The sequence below is a fragment of the Plectropomus leopardus genome, chromosome 5 (genome assembly GCF_026936395.1).
Source record: "Plectropomus leopardus strain MGB_pleo_1.0 chromosome 5, ASM2693639v1, whole genome shotgun sequence".
Taxonomy (NCBI): domain Eukaryota; kingdom Metazoa; phylum Chordata; class Actinopteri; order Perciformes; family Serranidae; genus Plectropomus; species Plectropomus leopardus.
The window spans coordinates 13,581,281-13,607,093 of record NC_142180.1 but is presented as its reverse complement, the minus strand read 5'-3'; the positions used below and the strand labels follow the sequence as shown (position 1 = coordinate 13,607,093).

General features: G+C 39.2%; 1 protein-coding gene across 3 annotated transcripts in view; it reads right to left on the bottom strand.

Moving 5' to 3' along the window:
- lepr (leptin receptor) overlaps positions 1-25,813 on the bottom strand; it is a 46,885-nt gene that overhangs the window by 18,461 nt on the left and 2,611 nt on the right. The window contains exons 1-5 of one of the 3 annotated variants that reach the window (XM_042514734.2): positions 11,873-12,148; positions 8,880-8,920; positions 6,889-6,946; positions 4,925-4,977; positions 3,274-3,501 (exon numbers count right to left, since the gene is read on the bottom strand). In XM_042514734.2, coding sequence (XP_042370668.2) covers positions 3,274-3,501; positions 4,925-4,977; positions 6,889-6,902 — 295 coding nt within the window. In that variant the 5' untranslated portion in view covers positions 6,903-6,946; positions 8,880-8,920; positions 11,873-12,148. Of the gene's footprint in view, positions 1-3,273; positions 3,502-4,924; positions 4,978-6,888; positions 6,947-8,879; positions 8,921-11,872; positions 12,149-25,813 lie in introns of those variants that run through there. The other 2 variants (XM_042514721.2, XM_042514739.2) reach the window with 2 other exon arrangements.

Genomic DNA, 25,813 nt, shown 5'->3' with positions numbered 1-25,813 from the left:
GAAACGAAGTCATGAGAGGGAAAAGGAGGATTTTAATAGTCTTAGCTTAGAGCTCATTGTTATGGTGTTAAATAATTTGTGATTAAGTAAAGGGTTTTAATATATGTTTTTCAAGAATCATCCAAAAAAGGAAGGAGAAATTATACTAGAAAGAATTTAACGAAGTATGTCCCCTTCTGTTACTGAATAATGGCCAGAAGTGTTTTTGCAGAACATTATGATGACACAGTTAAGTTGACCTTTGACCTTTTGCATATAAAATGTCGTTACTTCATCATCACGCTCTGTTAAACATTAATGTGAAATTTTGTTATAATTAGCTTATGAAATCTTGAGTTTTGAGCAAACACATGTTTTGGCAGGTCCCAGCGACCTTGTCTTTGACCACTAAAATCTAATGAGTTCATCATTGCGTCCAAGTGGATGTTTGTGCCAAATTTGAAGAAATTCCCTCAAGGTGTTCTTAAGATATCAGGTTCACGAGAATGGGATGAATGGAAAACTTGAAAACATCAGAAGTGGTCTGATAATGGTGCCAAAGGAAAAAAAAAATAAGGGAAAAGTGACCAAAGATATTACAGTTCTGGAGCAAGGATGTACACTAACAGAGCAGCATTGCCTTTTGAAGTCCAGATGAAATCACATTTAGTCATTCCTTTTTTGTAACTAGCTCAAGTGTCTTCTGCCAGACTGCTGATGTTACACCTTAAGGAACGAGACACAAAGCTGTAGTCTACATGTGCGTGTTACTAGGGTATTAAAGAGTAAGAATCACACCAGCATCTACCTGAACCCATATGACATTTGCATGTTGCTTAATGTGCTGCAGCCAAGCAGCTAATTGGCTATCTAGCCTGGACACTGATAGTACTTAGTACTTAGTTAGTTAGCTAAGGCACAGGACAAGACATGCATGTCCATGTTTGTAAGCTAGATTAGAGGGAAACTCCAGCAGGTAGCTATTTATATGTAATGTGAAATGTCTTTCATTTGGATAAAATTTACAGGTACTCTGTAAGATAAAGGTATATATTGCCATACAAACAGGACAGAATTTAGTATTTATGTCAGACATTTTTGCATGCTACAATCATCTACAGCAGGACTGGTCCTGGCCTCCTTATACTCATAATGTACTCAATACGAAAGTGTTTCTTTGTTCAGTCTTCTGAAGTCTTTAACCCACACCTGTTTTGAAGACATTTTTTAAGTTGAAAGCAACAAGACGCAAATAAAATAAGTATGACTAACAAGCAAACACGCAAATGAGCAAAATAGCCAGGGACGGTGGAGCTAAATTCAAACTTTTGGCTGTCAAAACACATCATGAATCTGTCAAGAGACACAGTGTAGGCCTTAAACCTCACACAAAGCTGGAAGGTCTCAGCTAATTACCATTGATTCAGATGCGTCACAGCGCCTCACAGATCGATCAAAACAAACACATCCTCCTCACCTCCCTCATGTCTTGATATTGCTTCACCTCCATCACCTCCTCACCGACAACATCGAGAGAATTTTATAATTATGACTCCCTTGTAGTGGCCCTTTGCTCTTAGACAAACCACCCTTTGTACTTTCCTGTCTAGTTAGAAAGCAGTGGTGCTCAAAGATTTCATGGAAAGAGAAACAGCTAATTTGATTCTGTTGTGCTGAGAAAAGACAATCTTTGTGAGCCAAACTAACTACTATCTTGTGAATTGGCAGCATAGGGCTCACATGGTCACCCACTCTGATGAGAGGCTGAGAGGGATGCCAGCAGAAAGGCCATTAAAGTGTAATGAGCCTGTCAGGCTGATCTTTAGAGGCATCCTTATCAGTGACGACACTGCAGAGAGAATCACAAGGCTCTGTCTTGCTGTTTGCTCTGATGAGGAGGAGCCACATCATATAGCTACCCTATTGCTACTTGGGATCACAAGTCTATCTCATGAGTGTTTTCTTGTAATCAGACTGTTATGCTCATGCCTCAAAGTAGTATATGACCTGTACATCTTATCAAATGTCAAGCATGGAATGGCAAGAAACTGTGAGAGCAAAAGCATCATATGGCTCCACTTATCAAAACACATTTTTGTGGTATCAATAGTGGTCAAAACTTCCACAGGGCACTTTTAAATTGTAGAAAATACCAGTTTCAGTTACAGTGTGTAAAGCCAGCACAGTATCTTAGTTATTATATTGATCTATATTGACAATTTTTGACCAATGCTTACATTCAGTGCCAATGCATGAAGTAGCATGCCCTAAATGTAGCCAGGGAGAAACTAAAAGATGGTGGATGGTGGTGGAAAGACTGACTTTGACGCAGGAGAATTTACATCAAGTCACATGCCTGCAAATAACATTTTTAATTAACATAACCACAGTCTCTATCAACCATATCAAAAAGTTTTGCTGCCTAACCCTAACCGTATCTTAACCATAGTTTATTGTCCATGATCCCTATCTTTCTGTAACCTTAACCATGTAGTATTAGGCCTAAAGAAAATAAATAAAAACAAAACCTTGTCCTTACATATAAACTATGTGTTGCAGAATTCTCAGAAATTGACTTTATTGACTGCTGATCAAACTGCAGAAGCCTAATTTTATGTGACAGTTTGGTAACTTTTAACTATCGTGTCTCCTCTACAGTAGTTTTAAAGGTTCCTAGAAATAGTCTGAAAACAAGTAAAAGTGCAGTAACAATATGGTTCCTGTATCCTGCAAGTCTATAAATGACAAATGCATGTTGTCAGTTACAGATTCTCTCAACAAAAAGAAAAAAATCTTGGACTTAATGAGGAAAAGGCAAGGGGCTAACCTCCAACTTCATAGCGCGATGTGAAAAATAAATGTTTGTGTTTAATTGTCTTTTTGGAGACATGTAACACAGATACAAGAGTACAAAGCCCTGGATCAAAACACTGCATGTGAGTCGAGATAATCGCTAGATAGTCCAGCTCCTGAGGTGCAAATCAATGCAAATGTGTGAAATTTCATTTTCACATTACTGCAGCTGGAGAAAACATATAAGACAGAACTTTAACTGTACTTTCTGCATGTTATCGAATGGTTGTGAGGAGGACTGTTTATTTGAATTAGCTGTTGCAAAAGCTGGCAAGCAAAGTTTGATATTAATGGGTGATTTCAATGTAATACATAACTTCCCATGCATTGACTCTCTCAACAGTACCCTATCAACCTGGACAGGAGCAACTCGACTAGCTTTAAATTAATAATTTCTTTGTTAAGAAACATTTTGGATGCTAGTCTTGAACAAATTCTTACCGCCAGAGGGCCCACGTGGATGTGATTCACTAGTCGAGCCCTTAAAGCTGCACAGGGGATTGTGTGGGAGGTTTGATTCAGAGCGGTTTGTCCCCGGTGTGAGAGTGTCATCTTGCTCCAGAGGGAGGTGGGCTGAGGGTGAGTCACAGCACAGCTCATCCTGCCACGGGAGGTCCAGGGCACCTGAATGATGAGGGGCTCCATCCTCAGGCTCTAAACACTGTGCACCTGCTCAGAGAGAGGCAGGACGGTTAACCCAGGTCTGACACATGGGCAGGGTTTCCCTTTATCCAACAAGTATTGTTGCCACATTTAAGATAAGAAACTTTTGAGAATAAAGCCATAACATTACAAGAATTAAGTTTTAATTTAAGTAGAAAAGTCATAATATTGTGAGAATAAAGTTACATTTAATCAAAATTAAGTAACATTACAACATATTTCTTGAAATGTATGACAATATTAGACTTAAATTGTTTTCTTTTCCTCTGTGTGTCTTGCAAGTTTAATGAAATATTGTTTTTTTTGGGCACCCAGTGGCTTAGTTGGAAGAGCAGGTGGATTAAAAGGCACAAATGGTAGAATTGATGGAAAAGAAAAGAAGGTTAAATTTTGATGAAGGCAATATTGGGTGGTTTTCATTTCTGTTCCCCAAAACTTTGCAATATTAACACCTCTTTCTGAGATACCTTGCATGTCATTTTGTAGTTTAAAACAAGGCATATGCTCATTTTATGTGCCAGAGCATGACAGAGAGAAAGAGAACATGAGAGGAGCACAAAGACCTTGTTAGTGTACACCTGAGGTGAAATTGATTCAGTTCAGGAGAAACTCGTCATGTAGGTTTGACAACTGTTAGAGGAGAGCATTACTACAGTATTGTCAAAGAAAAGTACAATGGTTTTCATTTTGACACCACATGAGCGCCACATAGGAAATCTGTCAGCTGTAATCTCAGATGTCAACACTGGTATAAGGCTGATGCGTTCTTTGTATCTGGAGATTAGACTTACACATTGTGACCAGTATCACCTGAGTATTTCCTAAATAGAAATGTCACTTCCAAGCTGAAATCAATCTTAAACTACTACTGATAATTGGAAACCAAGCAGAAGGGATTCCAGTTTTTAATGACTACCATGTCCCGCTCAGAATGTCAATATATACACTCATACACATTATTAATATCAGTCAACTATAACAACATAAAAAATGAAATAAACACGTCACATTGATGTTAAAGAGTCCAACACACAGTGCATGACTCATTACCAGCCGCAACAACATCAGGACAGCCGGTATTGTTTTCACCTTATGAGTCTGTGTTTGGTGTGTCATCATGATGAAATGTGGTCCTGAAGACACTTGCCAAGTGGTTTTATGTCTGACTGCCTGACAGTCTGTCTTTGTGGGAACAGATTTTTGTCAATGTGTTACCTTTTCAAAATGACATCTTGAAGATTTACAGGTGTCTATTTGAAATAAAAATGACGGCCAAGCTTGAAGGTGTGCGTCGGCCGAACAAATGGACCGGGAAGTACGGGAGGAAGGATTATTCCAAATGTGAAAATGAATTGTTTTTAAGACATGAAAGGGTAAACGAAGACATTGTACAAACTGAGAGGTTACAACTGCTGGAGGCTTAACTCACCATGGGGTACAAGGAAAATAAGCATCAGGACTGTCAACAGTACAGACCGAACCCTGTCGAGAGACAGAGAAAAGAAAAAACATCAAGACTGCAGCTGTGCAGAGAGCACTAATCTCAACAATAGAGATGGTGAGAGAGATGAGAGGCACAATTGATGATATAAATTGAGTGAGTCAGGTATCAAGACAAGTAGCAGCTGATTTATGGTTGCAACTTTAACACAATGCAGGAATAAATGAGAGCCCAACGCATTCAGCATTTAATGCAATTTTAACAATATCTTTCATAAAATTCCGACTGGTTTGGAAAGATAAAATCAATCTTTGTTTTTTTTGTAGATCCTCTGTGACGCATCTAGAATTAGCTGGAAATGGGCAGAAGATCTGCACATTATGCATGACTTAAAGGACTTACAACAACCAATACTTAATGAAAAATAAGAATGAATTACGATCTCCAAATCTGATAATGATTACAACAGAACCTGTATCATGAGAGAGTCGAGGGAGGTGTTTGCTACAGTGAATACCAGTGCTGGGAAACTTGGGTTTGATACAGTTACACAGCACTGTGGAAGAACTGGTGGACCAACTTCTCTACAATGACTCATTAGACGACAGACAAACTCTCTGCTGTGAAGTGTCCCAACACAAAACAGTGGTCAGCAGTTCACATTAAAAGTAGAGTGTCACAGCCAGTCCCAACTGACTCCAGTGTGTCTGTGTGAGTGGGATTTTAGTTTGTTTTTTTTCCAGTCACTTTTGTGTTTGGTGCCTGCCTGTTATGTTTTGGTTTTGTCCTTCCTTTGCTCTCTTGCCACCCCTTGTCTGCGCTCCTTCACTCTTCACACCTGGTGGCACTCATCAATCAACGCACCTGCCTGCCATCAAGCCTGCAACCTACAAGAGAGCCAGCTCTACAGGCATTCCTTGTCGGGTCGCTGCTGAACACTGTTGTGACGAGAATCCAGCTCTATTTCTGATCTTTTCCATTTCTTTGCCTGCTTGCCTGTTTGATTTTTTTCTAAGACCTATTTTGTGTTCTCTGTCAGCCATCCTGTCCACACCTCCAGCAGTAGATAACCACAGGAACACAGATCACCCCTCACTTCACCCAGTCATCTTGTCCATCACTCTCCTACACAGTTCACTACTGTAACAAAGAACTCTTTTTTTAACTACATCTGTTTGTCTGTCTGCTTTTGGGTCCTCAGTTCAAAGGGTGACATAAGAGTTTGGCGTCTACTGGTGTTCAGGCTGTTACTTCATTCATCCTAAAGCAGTGGCTCCTTTTGCACCACCACCTCCCTATGAAACAAGCTCCTTTACCCTTTTATCCGCACCAGATGCAATTCAGCGCTATAAATTACATAAAAGTGAAGCTTGACATCTTAAAATGTCCAGTTACTAATAACTGGACTGTGCTGTTATCAGCTAGGCTTTTGTAGAAACATGGTAGTGCAACATGGCGATCTCTGTAGATGAGGATCAGCTCCCCATGGCTCATTCTAAGGCAACAAAAACACAATTATTATTTTCAGATGATTACACACTAAATGAAACATACTTATTATGCTATATTCCATTTTTGCCAATATATCCCCCTAAATCCTACACAGTGGACCTTTAACCCTTTTTCATTTATTTGTTTCCCTGAAATCCCCTCACTTCACCTTAAACCATAATCTCTGCAAAATTATGTTTCCTGGCTGCAAAAAAAAAAAAGTTCCTCTTTTACAATTTGATGACTGTCAGATTTTAACGAAATATTGAAATTCATCTGAGATATCACGAATTGCCTACTTGTTGATTTAAATTCATGAGCTACTCTACAAAGCCGCTTCAAATCCATCTTTCTGAGGTTGGACAATGTTAGCATTATATTTCCCCCATAATGTGTGTCAGATGATACTAAATAACATCCACATTCACATACCACCTTCATCTATATACCCCAGTACTTACATTGTAGTGGTCATGGCGTGAGCATGGCCTGGCTGGGCTTTGTCTGGAGTGAATCTCACTGAAGAGAGGGAAAAAGAGAAAAGAAGTTTTTCAGGGATTTGAAGAAGCGCTGCAGGCAAGTCAAATATGACCCTAGCAGGACTGAAGACGTGTCGTGATTGGAATGAATAAGGGAACAACTTAATGAAAGGAAAAAAAAAGAAAATTTTAAATTCTTGGCAAGGGTCGAACCAGACAAACTGCGAAGGTAATTTTACTGGTGGTAGGATTAAAAGACTTTCTCTGACGAGTCCTATTTCAGAGGCAGATCTCTTACTGATAGGAGCGCCTCCCATTCTCCTTCTCCAACCTTCGGCAACGCTAAAGAAACCGGAAAATAGGACTCAGAGGCAGAGCCGCTGAAAGCAATCAAGGGTTTACTTGGTAAGAAAATTAGTTTGGTAAAAAGGTTATCAGTCAGAGAGAGCAAAAAAAAAAACAAATAAGCAGAGCCAGAAACAGGCAAGTAAGACTGGTTTATGCATTAGATGATCTGGGAGAAGAGGACTGGTAAATACGCAAAGAGGAATGCATGAATGGGGATCAGGTGACTGGAGATGGTGGGAACACACCATTCTCAAGCTACATGGCAGGTGGGGCATAGAGGGTATCTGAAATAACAGGAGAGATTGGTAACCGCAAAAACAAGAAAAAGAGCAAAAATGACAAAACAATGGTCTGCATTGAGAAGTATTTACTGATACATTAAAAAAAACTCCTGAATTGCTGCTCATTTATGATAAAAGCTACTAAAGAACACAAGGAGGGACGTCTAGAGAAAAACTCTAGAAGTCATTATCATATGACAAAACCATTTCCTAGAACAACAACCCGCACAGTTCGATTAACAGATGCTGCTGTATTTTATTAGTTTTTTTGCAACCTTTCATTTTTTTCTAGGCATCTTTACCCATAAAGTGTTTTCAGTTATTTTCAAATATTTGTTTTATCCTGTCTAATTCATGTTCATGACACTGCTGCGTTGCTAAACAAGAGCTGCAGGGCATTAGGTTTATACATTGGTACCTCACACAAGCCAGTGAGTACATTTATTAATTCATTGACATGCTAGAACAACACGAGCGCAGCATGCAGTGAAAAACAGCACCATGGACAAGTGTGTGCGTGTGTGTGTGTGTGCGAGTGTGTGTGTGCGTGTGTGTGTGCGTGTGTGTGTGTGCGTGTGTGTGCGTGTGTGTGTGCATGTGTGTGCGTGTGTGTGTGTGTGTGTGTGTGTGTGCGTGTGTGCATGTGCGTGTGTGTGTGCGTATGTGTGCATGCATGTGTTCCTGCCAGGAACTTTGTGCTCAGCGTGTGTGTAATAAGTGATCATTTGCAAATCAAGCTGTAAATGTGTACTCAATTTCGTCAGTGTTTAGAAGCAGCCGTCAAACTGTACAGTCTGATTGCAAACAAGAGACACTTTATCAGTTAACTGTGAGATAAAAAGAGGTGTCATCAGCGTAAGGACAGACTGCAGGACAAAATAAGATCTCATGCAAATAAATACACCTGTTCCCATGCACTGCACACACGTCGCCAACTTAAGGTGTTAAAAACCAACAATTACGGCTAATTCATGACAGCATCAGAAGCTCCTCTTGCCAGGCAGCGCTCCATGTTATCTATCTATAAATACTGACAGGAAGAGAGGTTTCCACATATACTGAAGCAGAAATCTTAATTAGGGCGCCGTACTGTGAGTGATTAACTGAAAATCTCAAACTGCAAGGTTCACTGTAATTTTAATGTCTGAGTGTGCTGTAAGGTTGTTGTGTTATTTTTTAACATAGAGCATGTCATGGTGGACTTTTTTAGGCGAAAAAAAAAGAAATATTTACCGTTCTTCAAACCAAGGAATTAAAAATACATATTTCTAGGTTATTATTGTGCCATTAACACATTTTACTTTTTGCTGTTAAAAAATGAAATAATTCAAAATACATACTTACAAGTTGTTATATTCTGTCTTTAACATAAATTTGGCTTTTTGCTGTTAAAAAAAATGAGAGAAAAACAGGCAGAAATGTCAATACTAGCCTCAGGTCTTAGTAAAAAGGATTTACACCAATTTTCATTAGCATGTTACAGGAAAAAGAGCAGCATCCTGAGTCCTTTATTTGCACAAAAGCATTCAGCCTCTATTTTATTAAAGCCAGTTAGTCTGGTAAGAAAAGCCTTATTGAATTCCTGATTGGAAATTGAGGAGAGACAATGATTAAACGATATGGATAAAATCAAATATAATGGTAAATGTGATTTTATATCATGCTATCAACATACAGTGTAATATGTGAGAATTCTATTTAGAAACTGTTCATGGATAACATCACCAGACAGGAATGTCTATAATCTCCCACCTTTACAGACGTTGCCAAATAGCAATCCTGCTCACAGATTTGCACCGCTGCCTACACAGGTTTAATCTAATCAGAGATATTTATAGGATAGCTGTCACACTATAAATGCCACCAAATTCATATCATGTCATAGTGTTCATCATCATATTTCCCAAGTCTTTTAAGGACCAATCAAAATCTCAGAGACAGTAATACCAAACACATGTCACTTACACTTATCACCATGTGTTAGAATTTCAAGCTTTAAAGAGTTAACTGGTTGGTAACAAGATTATCTTTTTTGTTGTTGTTGCTGGTCTATAACCACAGAGCCCATAATATTCATTACTCAAATCATATTAATTGACTAATGTTGATGTAACTCTAGTCTTACAATCATTTTCTGAACAAAACTGCCCTAAGAAGGTCAACGGATGCTCCAAAGACAAGTTAGCCAGTCACCAAGGTGGGACAAATGAACAAAGTAGAATCCAAAGATTATTGTCACCAATTCAGTATCTGACCAAATGTCTACCTCTCTGTCTCTGAGTTGTGACACTGGATAAGGGCAAGAGAAGTGTTTTGCAGAACATTATGATGCCACAGTAAAACTGATCTTTGACATTTTGGTTATAAAATGTCATCACTTCATCATTTTAACCTTTTAGACATTTGTGTGAAATTTTGACAGAATTAGATTCTGAATTCTTGAGTTATGGCCAAAAGTGTGTTATGTGAGGTTACAGTAACCTTGACCTTTGACCGTAAAATTCCAATCAATTCATCCTTGAGACCAAGTGGCTGTTTTTGCCAAATTTGAAAAAAACATCCCTCATGGTCATTTTGAGATATCACGTTCATAAAAATGAGAAAGACAGTGTCACTGTGACACTGAAAATCTACTCCGTTTGTCTTTGAGTCCAAGTGGAACTTTGTGCCAAATTTAAAGAAATTCCCTTACGTTGGTATTAAAATATTGAGAACAGGACATAATGATGTAGAGACAACCCAAATACAGAATGCCTCTGGCCATGGCTGTCACCAGCATGGAGGGATACAATGCAAAGGAAAGGGACGAATGAGGTCCATGCTCAATACATCTTGTAAGTGGACTACATATTCTCACAAGATCAGTTTTCAATACTTTTGGACAGGAGCCAAACATTTCATGACATACTGCCCCGATGCCTAGGGTAAAGTCAGACTTTTTTGGTTGGTTACCAAGAAAAGCCCCTAAAATTCTGAAGACTACCTTAGGTGTCACTTTTACAGTGTGTTATGTATCACTGTTACATTTCAATTAAGCATTTAAGTTGTCAAATAAAATAATTTAGACACTTTGGCAATTCAAAGGCATCAAGGACCCCTACTTCATATTGATGATATGTTCAGGTAAAATATTACAGCTGTTAAGGTAAAATTCACTTCAGTAAAATGCCCCATATTAGCTTTTATTTGTCCCATTTCACTTGAATACACTCACTCAGGACCTTTTTCCATGTGAGGTTTTAGCTGCAGCACTCTTAATACCAAAAAGTGATAATCAACATGACAAACAGCTTACCTTTCAAGTTCTGAGACCTGCTATTTCTGTAATCTTTACCCTGCCATCCTAGTCATCTCAGACCAATCCAAATGATTATTTCATTTTAATAAAGGCAATACCATGTTTGGCTGCTGATATTTAAAACGATGTCAAATCTTTGTTTCCTATTACCTGATGTCCCACATGACCTGACTTTAACCTATATCACTGTATTAATAAAGATTATGTAAATACCCTGAATGTTTGTTTGTTTTTAACTATCTTGCAGCATTTGTTGTGGTATAAAAACAGACTGAGAGCTGAGGTAAAGCTACACCTCTCTAAAGAACCAACGATTGATATTATCTTTCTAATAAAAAGTTGGCGGCAATCTTTGCTCCATCACGTTCTTTGGAAACAATTATGCTAGGATCAAGACAGCCATCTGAAACTATTTTCCACATCCAAAAAGGAAGTTCTGCCCCTCTGCTCCGTGTCCTCCAAGTACTCCACCTCGCCAGCTATTCATCCTGCTGTGAGTCACTCCCTGCCAGTCTCAGGCTGCTCTGCAGAGGAGGCGCGCCGGGGCTTGTTCCTCCCCCATCAGCAGCATATTTCTTATTCTATCAAGTTGCTTTTCTTTCTCTTTAAAGTTTCCACACAAAAAGCAAGCATGTAACATTTATGTGACATTTACATTGACTTTTTATGTTTATAACACTTGTTTCCCATGATGAGAAGTAAATCATGAACAAGAGCAAAAAAAGTCTGAAAAAAGTTCATATAGGCTAAACTCACCAACAGGCAATGCACGGCATCTTCCCACTGACATTAACAAAGTATCTATCTATCTATCTATCTATCTATCTATCTATCTATCTATCTATCTAAGGCTCTCAGTGGAGCCTAAATTGAAAGAAATGACAGACCTGTCAGTTTGACAGTTTAACAGAGGTGGGTGAGTAATTTACCGCCTAAGCGTGAAAGAGAGACAGAAAGGTCACGAGAATGTTGGCACGTACATCATACGTGCTTCTAAAAGCCTTAAAAGTAACAAATTAGTGACAAAAGGTTTCCTTACAACGCTCCTTGAAGTTTCTCCTGGCTTCGCTTTCAGGTTTTCTTTTGTCCGACTCGGAGTTCATCCAGGTGAGTTTAAGTCCTCAGCTAAGATTTGTGCACCTCTGTCAGAGTCCTCTGTCCATGTTTGGGTCCCAGACCAACAACGATGATGCCCTAAGAGAACCTTTTTCGCTTTCTCACGCTCTTTTCCCTCACGTAAAGACCAGCCGAGCCCCCCGGCGTAAAGAAACGAGACTGAACGCATGAGCTGAGAGAGCGAGGAGAGACAGAGTACACAGAGAGAGAGCAGAGAGACAGAGAGTACACAGAGGGAGAGAGAGAGAGAGAGAGCAGAGAGAGAGAGCACGCACATAGTCAGAGAGAGAGAGAGAGCAGAGAGACAGAGTACAGAGAGAGAGAGAGAGAGAGAGAGCACGCACACACTCAGAGAGAGAGAGCAGAGAGACAGAGAGTACACAGAGGGAGAGAGAGAGAGAGAGAGCACGCACATAGTCAGAGAGAGAGAGAGAGCAGAGAGACAGAGAGTACAGAGAGTACACAGAGAGAGAGAGAGAGCACGCACACACTCAGAGAGAGAGAGAGCAGAGAGACAGAGAGTACACAGAGAGAGAGAGAGAGAGAGCACGCACACACTCAGAGAGAGAGAGAGCAGAGACAGAGAGTACACACAGAGAGAGAGAGAGAGAGAGCACGCACACACTCAGAGAGAGAGAGCAGAGAGACAGAGAGTGCAGAGAGAGAGAGAGAGAGAGCAGAGAGACAGAGTACAGAGAGAGAGAGAGAGCAGAGAGACAGAGAGGCTCCGAGAGACGCAAAAGCGTCCAGCCCACCGTGGTGCGTTCAGGAACACCTCCGGAAATCCTACCACTCAGCATGCACGCTGCAGCTTTCTTGGAACAATCAATTGTTCGGGACCAAAAAAAAAGCAGCATGTCAGATGTAAAATTTACAGTAAGATATATCCACCCTGGTTCTATATTTGAGTGCAGTTTTAAAGTGTTTGTACTTGAGTGTTTCAAAAGTCTACTTCTGCTCCACAAGAGTTGCATGTCAGAACATGACATCCAAAGCTAGTTTTGCAGATTGAGATTTAATATTTATATGATATATTATAAAATATGACACATATAAAAACCACTTGGAGACAAAATGATCTCAAAGTGACACAAAACAACCACAAGGAAATACAACATGACCATAAAGAGACACAAAACCACAAAAAGATGCATAATGACTACAAAGAAATGCAAAACTACGACTCATATATTGCAGGTTTTAGTTATTTTAAAGGAGCCCTATTATGCTCATTTTTGTCCAGTTTTTGTCATATCTTAAGAATGTCTCACTTTTAACTGTCCATGTTTTTTCCTTCCACCCCTGCTATTCGCCAGAAATGTTCTGTACACATACCAAATATCTCTGTAGACCAGCAACTTCCTATCTTGTTTGACTTATTATTCTGGAGAAGCATTTTTACAATTAAATAAGTGTGCAGCTGGGCAAATGAATTTGTGGTGATTATTCTGCTGCTAACAAGTGAATATATTCTTAAAACAATCTTTAAGAAGTGAAACACTATTTCTGCCATCTTTTTAAGATGACCATACCCATGAGACAAAGGTGGAAAAGATCATCTTTCACACAGGCACTCCTTGCCAGCAAAACTTTGATAGTGTATTATGAAATTTGTTCCCTAACAGGCAAATCACGTTTTGAAAAATTAAAAATGTGCCGTTTGCTTATCTTTCAGTTTGCAAAAGAACTGGAGATGGCCACTCCCACTTATCATAAACTGTATGTGATGATAAGTAGACTGCTGGCAACATGAAAGCCAACATAATACAAAATGCTTGTAGCTCCCCAGCGTCTCCGTCTTCCACTGAATACTACTCCTCTCTGCTTCCTGTATGTCTGCCTCTATAAAAAGACTTCTTGGGAAATACAGAGTTGCATCTGTCAGTTTAAACCCCCCCGCCCCAGATGCTCAGTCACACAAACTTGCCCTATATTCATAGGAATCACGAGATTGCAGCAAAATGGTGACAAACGTAGGTGCAAACAGTCTAGTAGTGTACAGTGATCTCATGCAGCTCCAGCTGACACTCAACTTTTTCAAATTATCCCAAAAAGCCCACTGTTTTAGTCCTGGAAAAAAGTCTCCATCCAGATGTGGATCCTTGGCCACGCCACTAAGTCAACCTAGTTTTCCAAACCCAAACAGACAGTCCACTCAATAATCCGTTATTTGAATGGAAAATATGTCTGTGACTGTATTAACTATACAAGGAACTCCATTTTGAGGAATGAATACTGAATGAATGTGTTGTCCTGAAGATGTGGCCTGAAATTTGCATGTTGTATTTATACTTTACCTAAACTTCCATGGCACACCAGCTGAATACAGATTGTTACTGTAATGCTGCCTTGTGTCCATACATTGCTCCACTATCGCCGTCAGGATTATAATAGTAACTTGCGGATGCTGAGCATAAAGCCAGATAGGAACAGAGGTGACAGAACATCGCATTTTAGATAGTTCATGTCGATGGAAAACACAGGTATTGTCCGTATGATGAAAGTAAAGGTGGACATTGACAGAATAGGGCAATGCTTATTAGGGTTTATCAGTGTTTCCCACTGGCTTGATATTTATTTGTCATATCGACTCTTCAAACAGCATTGGATTCATACATTAGATTGCCCAGATTTGCACTTTAAACTGCATGTATATAGTTATTGTAAGAGTAAAAAAAGACAAAAAATAAATAAATAAAAATTCCATGGATGTATTGCCTTTACATGGAATATTTACAGTGGCAACTAATGATTGCATTGCTGCAAATTGACCGAAGCACATTAAGACATTCATTAAATAAGGCGGATTAATTACATCTACAAATGCTTGTTTACTACTATTTATCCCCCAGTGTTTTGCAGGGTGTGCCAGCTCTCTTTCTTCTCTCACAGATCAATACAAAAAGGTTCAATGTAATGTTCCCAACACATCTAACTGCTTGTTTACGTCAGTAGCAGTCTGCATGAGTGTACCAACAACTGGGGTCAGCACAAATTAGAACTGTGCAATAAAAAATGCCCTAAATAATAGGCATTATGTGAAGTGTCATGTGTTAGCAACACTGATAAGCCAGGATAAGTGAATATCGTGATAACAAGATAGGTTCAAGGCATGCTTACGTTACTGAATGGGCCTACCAAGCACAGGCCTAGGGACCCAAAATGTTTGAGGGCCCTCTGGCTGCATTTGCAAAATGTCACACATACTAACACATACTGACCAGGAAGAGACTTAAAATCAGCAAGATGCAATGGATGAATGAAAGAGACACTAAACAACTACAAATATGAGCAACACAACCACAAAGAGGCTCAAAATTATTACAAAGTGACATAAAATGACCAAAAGGACTCAAAATTACCTCAACAAGACTCAAACTTACCTCACAGAGACCCAAACGACTAAAGAAAGATACAATACCCTCCAAAGGAAACACTAAATGACCACAAAGAGACAAAAGAAAACACAAAAAGATGTGTAATGACAACAAAGAAACACAAAACACCATAAACCTTGGGTATCTTGTTGCTATGTTGGAGAGAGGTGGTGGGGCCCTTTGCAAATCTGCGCCCAGGGACCCATAGTCTCATAATTTGCCTATGCGTGAATGGTAGACCTATCCATTCATACAGTTTATGATACTGCACAGTGACTGAGAAGCAGTGGACATTCTGGAAGAGTTGCCAGCCCATAACAGGCCTCATGTATACAGACATTTACACGTGCATTCACAGTCGCATTCATACATGTGGGCAAGTTAGAGTTTCCAGTTCATCTTACCTGCATACCTTTGGACTGTAAGAGGAAACTGGAGTATCTGCAAAAATGGGGAAAACATGCAGTCCAAAATGAACACAGCTGGTAGGCAGATTTGGGCTCAGGGCCTTCTTTCAGGATGCCAACCGCAAAATTATTATGCTTTCCAGGTTTAAACTGGACTGAGGATACATTAAGGTTAGGGAACGGATAGGGTTAAAGTTAGGGCAAGCTTCCAGGAAATAGATGCAAAGCAATCCCCTAACAGGATAGTAATACAGGTTGGCTTGAGAGTGTCTGTGAGAGAGATGGCGTGAGACACAGCCTGCAGTCACGATCAAACTTTATGACGTAGAAAGGATGCGTCACTGTGTTCGCATAAATTTGCATATGTGAAGGAGGGGGGTTCATTTGCAAGGATATTCCTGATCTGCGTCATAATGAAGGAACATCACTTCACTTTCACAGCCCACTAATCTTTATCAGGGTAGATTTTGCTTGTTATTGTCAGCAGTCTGGTTTCACTCTGTCACTGAATGCTGCAATGACTGTTGGGGATTAGCAGCGTCTGGTTTCACACACATCCAGAATACCTACAGAGCTGAAGAAAGCGTACGCATCAGCAGACGAATGTGATGAGGTTTTTTTTTTCTGCCGTCATTTCTCTTTTGTTAGTTTGCCGATTAAAGTCATGTTATTACCAGGTGGCTTTTGATTGCAAACATGTACCAGTGTCAGCTGCTTTACATAATACCAGCAAACTGGATGAAACTAAAAAAAATGGCAGTGATGACAGAATGGCCTAGATTGATTATTTTAAAAATCAGTAATTAAAAAAAACACAAACTGAAATTAGAACCTGATATAAAAAAAAGCTAAATGCTCTAAATGGGGAACTATTTTTAATAGTGGAAAACATGGAGACAGAGTCTTATTCACACCTACTGCCGACATTACTCATACAGTCAACATACTTCAAATTCTAGAAAAAGAAAGAAAAAACAAACATGCTGCCAAAGCTAATCACTTATTAGATTATTCCCGTAAACCAAGATCTCTGAAGCACTTTCATCTGCGCTTGATCCCTGTTTTGGGGAATGTTTTCCATTCCTTAACAGCACAGTATCAAAGTAAGAGTCACAGCTTGCTGCTATACAGACTATAAAAGCAAGTAAAGATGTTCGGTTCAGTGATCAGAGAGAGATGTGAAAGAGAGCGTGAGCAGCAGAGCACACGGCAGCAGAAACCTACAACAGTATGCATTTAAAATGAAGAGATGACATCATTCCCTCCAATGACATCATCCCAACCTGTGATAGGAATGACATCACCCTCTTGGTATGTAATCCTCGCATAAGGATAATTTTGTGGTGCAGAAAAAAAAAAGATAGTTATACAAATAAAGAAATGATAAAATCTGATCTTTATCCATGACAGACTAGTAAAGGGCATATATTACATCTGATAACTATATGTCAAATATCAGTCATAGACAATTCAAAGATTATTATTGTAGGTTTAAGCAACATGTCTGGTTTTAAATAACATAATGCTTAATATGTGTTTGTTCAGCTGTTGTTATTGATTTAAAATGTTATACCTTAGTATCTTGATGTGTATTTTAATATTTCTTGGTCTTCACTGGCTTAAGTACACATCTTCTTTAATACATTTATGGCATTAAGTGCACATATTTATTTATTTACTTATTTATTAATTTACCTCCACCTATAGTTAAAACATGATGTATTAGGGGTTACAGGCCCGGTATGGTCTTAATTAATGAATGTACAAATAAGTATAGGAAAAGTATCTCAGTTTATTTACTCTAAGCAGATTGTGAGTTACCAGGATCCAATTCCTTGTATGTATGAGTACTCTGTGCCTACAAGCCTAATTCTTATATTGACAAAATTCACCACTTTGGCCCAGCAAATACCATCCAGCAAAGAAGTGTGTGATTTCCCCCAGGTTCAGAGAGCTCTGTCCCTGCCAAAAGGACAAACGTGTTGCACCAACATGATTCATGATTCGTCGTGATTATTCCCATGTCATCATTGCCCAGTAAGTAGATTTTATGGCAGAGCTACAGTATCATCACTTCAGTAGATGAGTCAAGGTTTTAGTTCTCTATCAACATTGTGAGTTGACTCCCTATAATAAACAGCCTCGCGGGCCCTGCAGTGTCTGTGCGACTCAAAACAGGGAACCCGCTCATGAATACTTAATCACATTCTGCACACCAGTACAAAACCTCACAGGGGGGATCACATACCAAGAGGATGATGTCATGCTTGCAGACTGGTTGGGAGGGATGATGTCACTGTGGGGGATGATGTAAACTCTTTTATTTAAATGAATATGTGATTCTGCTGCAATGTGATTCCTCAGCCGACACCCCATTTCACGTGCAGATTCAATCTCTTTGATCACTGAAGGATGCAATGTAACTGGGTTTTACATAATAAGCTGCGAATGTCATGTCTTTCTTATCACATGAGTGATCTTTTGTGAAAGGGAGGAAACAAAGTGGGAAATGAGGTCAGTTGAAGGACCAGAGAGTATGCTATGCAAGAATTATCAAGGAAACCACTAGCACGTAAGGGTGTGTGTGGATTACCTTTGGATAGAGCCAGCCTAGCTGTTATCCCATCTTAATGCTAAGCTAATGGTCCCCTGGCTGTAGCCTCATATTCAGTGTAAAAATATGAGAGAGGCCTTTTCTTCTGACTCTCTGCAAGAAGCATATTTCCCAAATTTTTAAAGTATTCCTTTAAGGCCCAAATAGCCAGTTGCTGCATCCCCTTTTGTTGCCTGTGTCTAGGCACAAATGTTGCACATGAACATACCGCAAAGACAATAGCTGACCATCAGCTAGCATGTACATTCTGCACCAGAAAGAACACAACTCTCTATACCAGCAGTCTTTCAGAAAGAAAAACTGGAAGACTAACAGAGCAGATTCAAAATGCTAGTCAGCCAGTTAGAATATTAACAACATGATGAAAGAACAAATTGTATTTACTGTGTGTTGACGAACAATAACACAAAGAAAACCATTTCTGCTAAAAAGCTTAATGGCTAAGAAAAATAATTGTATCTAATGTAACACACACATCACAAAAACCAGGGCGTCAGATGCTCACTGATGGTCCAACATGGACCAACGGCCCACCACTGGCTGGTGTGACAGGCCTTTAACGCAGACATAAAACTAATATTGATGTTCTCGTTTTATCCTCCAAACACACATTATGTTGATCATCTGGAAACAGTTCAATTAGAATGAAAATTGCTTTTCATGCTAATCGAAGCATCACATATGTTCTGATGGAGCAGTTGCACAATCACTAGTTAAACCATCTACAGGGCACATGTATGCAAATGTTCAGTTTTTAAAGAGACTTTTAGACCTTGGGCCCATGACTCAAACTTTCTATGCCAGGGTGCAATGACTACTTATCATGAAGTGATCTCAACTTTCTTTTGAGTTTAAGTTAAACATTTGTTTTCACTCTAAAGGTCGATTGGATTTTTTTTTTTTGATGGTTGAGACACATGACTCATCATGAGTTCTGTTACTGTGCCACTGTCAAGACTCTCAGTTCATTTTTACTGGAATATATTTCCCTATCTGGCCTTCCCTTGAATTTTCTTGACTTGTTGTTTCCCATACATAGCTAAAATATTTGTATCTGCATTTTCACATTTGTGGAAAGCCCACATACTGCGCATCCTTATTCCCACTGGCATCATGCCCAGGGTCACACTATGAATATCCATGTTACTGAGAAATTTGGCAGCCACAGTAAGAGAGTGTTCAGGGGGAAACATGAAAATGTACCAAACAAACAGCTCTGTCTGCTTTCTTGTCTCTCCCCTCTTTTTAAAAATTATTTGAAAGACATAGTTGTTGATTGACTGTTTATGTCATGCATGATCATATATGCAGTAGTGTGTGCTGACAATGTTTAAGTGTGATGTCCTTTCCAGAGCACAGCTGTATCATGTCTCCTCGAATGCTACGCCTGCTAAAATACAAGCTGACCCTGCATTTCTGTTTAATGCAGCTAGTCACTTTAAAATAAAGCAGGCCAAAAAGTCTGGACCCATCAGCCAAAGAACAATAAAATATGCTGATGTGTGCAGTTCTGTAAACTGACACAAGGCAGTTGTATCTAAAAATTGAACAGTCTAACAACAAATTGGTTATGTAATGACAGTACAGACTGTTCCACCTGCTGATCATGTGACAACATTAGCCAACAGGTTATATTCAGAACGCTGGCTGTAGACAGTAAATAAGATTCTAAAGAAACGGTTTTAAGTCAGAATTTGAGCTTCTGCTTGTTGCTTTTTGTCAGTCTGTTACTGGAGCAAGAAGTGGTGGACACACCACCACATCTGTTTGTTCAATCAATCAAACATTATTGTTATAGTACTTTTCACACAGGTTAGCACAATTCAAAATGCAGAGCAATTGGCTACAAAACATACTCATCCTGGCTTGATATCAGGATTTTCCACAGACCTCAATGTGCGAAGTTTTCATTGATTTTAAGACAGTAATTAAATGTTTCCCAGTCACTCTTGGCAACAGCATCAAAGCCAGTGAAGAGTTAACTTCAGTTTAAAATAGAACGGGACATTGCTTGGCCTTACTTGGCAGGTTTCCAGTAACCCTCAAGTTGCGCAAATTGAAATTGCGGATATAAAATATGTTTAATAGGAACATGTCAATTTAAAAATAACTCCAATTTATCACAAAAAAGTTTTTACGCTCGCATTAGGTGGTATTTAAGGCAATTATAGAAAAGCCAGTGTTCGTAAAACTGCAATGGAAATACTTTTTTCACTTTTATAGGTCACATGATGCTAATGCTATGCACATATCAGTAGGAACTGGCTCCCTTGGGGATGATGCAGCAGGCACTACAACAGGTTACTGAGATTACTGCATTGCATAACTCTTAAAAAGTTGAGTAGATCTTCTGGATGTTTTGAATCCACAATTCCTCTGTGAAATCGTGAACTATTACCTACCAGAAATCCCTAATACGTGGATGCTCCCACGTAAAGGCGCTTGTCTTTCCATTATCGCTCGCATAACACATCTACATCGCCTCCAATTGGAAACAATGACAGCGAGTGCAGTGGCTGAAATAGAAAAAAAACGGCTGATGTTTTGAACATCCATAACGATGCTCCTTAGAATGATATCGCCAGAGGAGAAGTGCATAACATCGCGAGAATAGTCACATAAGATCACTCAGTGGAAACACAGTCATCTCACAATTGTGTTTTATTGACATTTCAAAAATATTGCTTATTTTTTCAGTTGTGTCACCTACAACCAACAACCTCTGAGGCTGAAAAATCAAGCCAATGTAGAAGTGTGAAAAACTGCAGTTCATCGATTGGCCACTTGAGGCTGGCTCCAAAACAATGTTATTGCAGAAATAAATATGTTTACAGCCTTGTAAAAATATGTATTCTGGTCTCTAGCTAATCCCAACATACAATCAGTTGCATATTTACATATCCTGCAATGTCAGAGCAACATTTTCATTATTTTTCAAAAGTGATGAATGTAAGTCCAATATTCACCCTCTTTTACCTCTGTTTATGGTCTCTAACAAACAAAGAGGTAAATACCTGGTTCTTTAGCTGCTAAATGTTCCACTATGTTCACGAGTTAGTTGCTAACCGTGTTTGTCGTCTGTTTGACACTGAGCAGGGTAGTGTACAGTGGGACAAGGAGTGAAACAACACAGTAAAGTTGCAGGCTGAACGGTTAAACAATGAGCTGAAACTCGCTATGCAGAGGGCCAAGGAGAGCTGCAGATTTGGTTGTTAATTCTCTATAGGTTCATCAGTCAGAGTGACTACTTTCACATTGTTTTCACACTGCCATTATACATTGTTTAATTTTGATGTTTGTTTCTGCTTAACTTATTTTGCACTATAAGGACAACCATTTTACAAACGAAAGGCAAAATGGTGGCACTGTTCAGGGGCTGTTTATTGAATTAAAAGAGAAAAAGATTTCCAACTGCAGAGCTGCATGTGAGACACAACACCTGCCAAACATCAAGTCCTGTGAGAGAAGAGACAGACAGGGAAAGTGTCTGAAAAGCAGAGAGGAAAAAAGTGAGTCAAGTTAGTGCCCAAGGAACCATATGGGGAAAAAAAGAAAAACATTGAGACTGTGTCCAAATTTACAGACATCTTGCCTTCTTGTTTACTTTTCCCTCTTATCTTCACATCCAGAGTGCTCTTTGTCATAAGTTAATTAATTAATTGAATAAATTGAAACCAAGTTATCCAACAATTTGGATATTTAAAGTCATTTATCAAGCAAAAAATGGCAAACATTCTCTGACTTTTTCTGTTTTCAATTAGTGTAACATACCTTTGAAGCTTGAACTGTTGCACAAACAAGCAATTTGAAGATGCCAACTTGATTTATTACTAATTTCTGACCTTTTATAGACTAAATTTTTCTTGACTAATTGAAAATACAATAGAAAACTGGTATTGAAAACAATAACTAGTTGTTGCCTTCCACACTATTTTCTTTCCCCTTTCTTCCCTTCTTCAGCCCCCCTTCTCTCATGGACATCTGCCCATTTGTTGCAAAACAACTGCAGCTGAATTAAGGTCAGGTGCGCACTTATTACACCATAAACCCACCCAGCCTGGCCACTGTGCGTGTGTGTGTGTGTGTCTGTGTGTGTGTCTGTGTGTGAGTGAGAGAGTTCAACCCTCAGGTCTCACAGGAGTTAACGAGACAGCCACAGCTAATAGATTCAATGGGACTTATCAGTGCCGATACTCATCCGCAGGCAAAAAAAAAAAAAGCCTGGAAACACAAGGAGATGTTGTTGGGCTTTCTGGATGCACAACATGTGAGCAACACACATTAGTGCCAGATGTGAGTGGAAAACATCTGGCAGTGACACCAGCAAGGCTTGAAGACAAAGGTTTGTGGGGGTAATACTGAGCATCAGAGAACAAAGCAAAGAGCCTGAGGGCTGAGCTGAGCATCTCTTATTCATTTTGTGGGTATGTCTGTCTTTCTGCCTCTGTCTCTCTCTCTGTCTTGCACACACTCTGATATGAACATACATCACCACACAGTCTGCAGCAATGTGTGCGCTATGATGCGATGAAATGACAGCACAGTATTGACTCTCAGCTTGTTTTCTGCATCAACCACATCAGCAGACCGTGATAGAGTCACTCATAAAACCACAAGTGAATCCCTGGATTACAATTTAAACCTTGTTTGCACACACACACACACACACACACACACACACACACACACACACACTCAACTGTTCTGTCACTTATTCCACTTTAAGTGGGTTAGGTGTTCAAACACTCTCTTTTGGGAAATAAGTAAGATTATAAGGGAGTATGTCTCTTCTTTCCATCTTCGCAGGGAAAAACAAATATGGAAAGAGTTAGAGAAAAATGGTGAAAGGAGAGAGGGAGAGAGAAAGTGCTCAGGAGTCCCAGTGCCGAACATGTGCGTCATCAGATTTTATTATCTAAAACTTAGTGAGCCGTCTCTTCCCAGTCAGCACAATAAAAAAAGTAGTTACAGCGTCAAGTACAGGACTGTCATCTGGTGGTAGATCGAGACTGTGTTTGTCCTGCTGTGATCTCTATGAACAGATGTAGTCCCAGTAGTATTGGCCAATTACGTTTGAGCGACAGACGACCATTGGTTTGTAAAGGCACTGGCCAAAATGGAACAGCAGAACCCTTCGGCTAGCTTTTTGAAAAAGTTGATCTGTACTCATATGCAGATACTGTTTTAAAGAGATTAGCTGGAATGAGTGGCACACGAAGAGGTCTTAGCCCGGATATCCGCTTGCTGTATGTTGTCTGTTCTACATCTAGAGGCTTATCCTCATCAGACCTATAGCCGATGGGCTCCAAGATTGGCAGATTTAGAAGAAATGGTGAGCAAATTCAACCTCTTGTTACTCCCTGCAGCTTCTGATGGAACGTCCTGCTTTCAGATCGAGAGATATTTCTCAGAGAACAAAGCTTGGGATTTTTAAAATACCACTGCAGCGAATTAGTGTCAGTTTTCCATCATTACTATGTTTTATGTGTTAATTGCTGTTCTTTTATATTTTTTTAATATAATGTTTACTGGCAAAAGTTGCACTAAATGAAACTGAAAATGTATCCATCATAGTTGTTTGTCAGCCCACTTAATGATCAGTAAAGGTATAAGTCACACACAGTTGGACACTGATTATAAATATGCAAATAAGGGGTCTTCACATACCTATGTAGGAGAGGAGGTTGGGTGCCCAGAGTCCCATTTTGTCATAATCCACCCATGTTAAAATGTAATAACTCAACAATACCAAAATCGTAGTACACAAGAAGGACCTTTGGGTGCTGGAAAGACCTATATGATTGTTTCAGAGGAGTAAAAGTGACAAATTAGAGCAATTGTATTAATTACTGTAACTTTTGATTATTACCACTTTCATTATCATGTAGTTTTTGGACTTCACCTTGCATATAGATAAAGCAGGAGCTTTCAAGAATTATAATACCAGTAAACAGACAGTAACAAACACAGACAGAAAAAAAGCTAAATGTTTTGTTACAAATAATGCAATTTAGATTTTGTTTGGTTAAAAAATGGTGCACTTCCAAAAACGAATCCTAGTATATACACCAAGGACCTACCTCGTTTTCTGATTGGATACAGTCTACCCATCAGCCAAAAAGCCAATGGAATATATAGGGGAATATAACCACTTCTGTAACCTATCCAGTACACCCAACTCATTAACATCCAACACGCAACTGCCCTCAATTCCCCGACCACCCATTTGTGTCCATGTGCATGAATTAATGTTTTCATTCAGCACCCATTCACACTGAAGCAGACTGTATCAGTCAAGCAACAGGCAATAAGATCCACGCAGCTTTGAGTCACACTTCTGATCTCTACCTTAATGTCTCCCTGCCTCCTCTCTGCAGTGAAGAGAGCGTCACTTCAGCACCTTGCTTAATTCAAACACTCTTATATTTCAAAATGAAAGCTCAGTGCAGTGTTCTTCTGAATGAATTTACTCCATGTGCTCTTACTGAGTCATTTTTAAATCACTCCCCTGGTGGCCACCATCAAATAACTTTTGTTTTTATCATTCATTTGTTTTCCAAAAAAACGGGTTTGTAAACACAGTATGACTTGTTTGTTTGCAGCCTGAAGACATTAATGTTTGACTGTTTTGTTTTTTTCTTTCTAATCAAGCTGCTTGCACTACAGCTTGCCGTAGGGCTTAGAGGAGACATTTTAGCTTTATACATGGAAAAGTTTGATGGTTAACAAAAGTGGAGTTTAAAAAGAAAGTCTGTAAAGACACATTATAAAAAGAAAATTGAACAGCCATACAAATGCCATTATATTAGTTCATCTTATGTTTCTGAAACAGTCTTGTTTGCCCAGCCTTGTTTTTTTCCAGCTTGACATTTTCAGTGAGCATTATGACTGAGGAGCACTCGGTTTTTGGGTGTGCAAATGCATGCATGAATTTCTGTGTTGAGAGTTTCTCTCTTAATGAAACAGTTTACCTCAGACACACAAAACTCAGCATAGAACAATAATCAACCCTGACTAGGAAGTGAGGGTGATTTAATATGGGAGAAACAGGAATAACCAGAGTTCTTGTATATGGAGGTAAAATAAAGACGTAAACAATAAAGTGGAGACAGAGATAATGACAGAAAATGAGAAAAGTGGAGCGGAAGCAAGACAGCAAATCAACCAAAGTGGAGAATATCATTTGACTAGATATTTACTAATAAATCAGGTCAAGTCTTCCTAGAATATTTGCACTGCTGTACCGCTAAAAGCATTATTACCATAAAGCACAAAACAACAAGTGAGGCAAGGTTGTTTGTTGACAGACTTTGGTCATGATGTGCTAATTACAAAAAACTAGCATATGGTGATCAACAGGAGACCAGAGAGACTGAAAACATCAGCATAGGCTACCATGCAAAAACATTCAACTATGAAAGTCTCTGTACAACCTAAAAGCTTGAATTAAAGGTAACTGTGGCCTT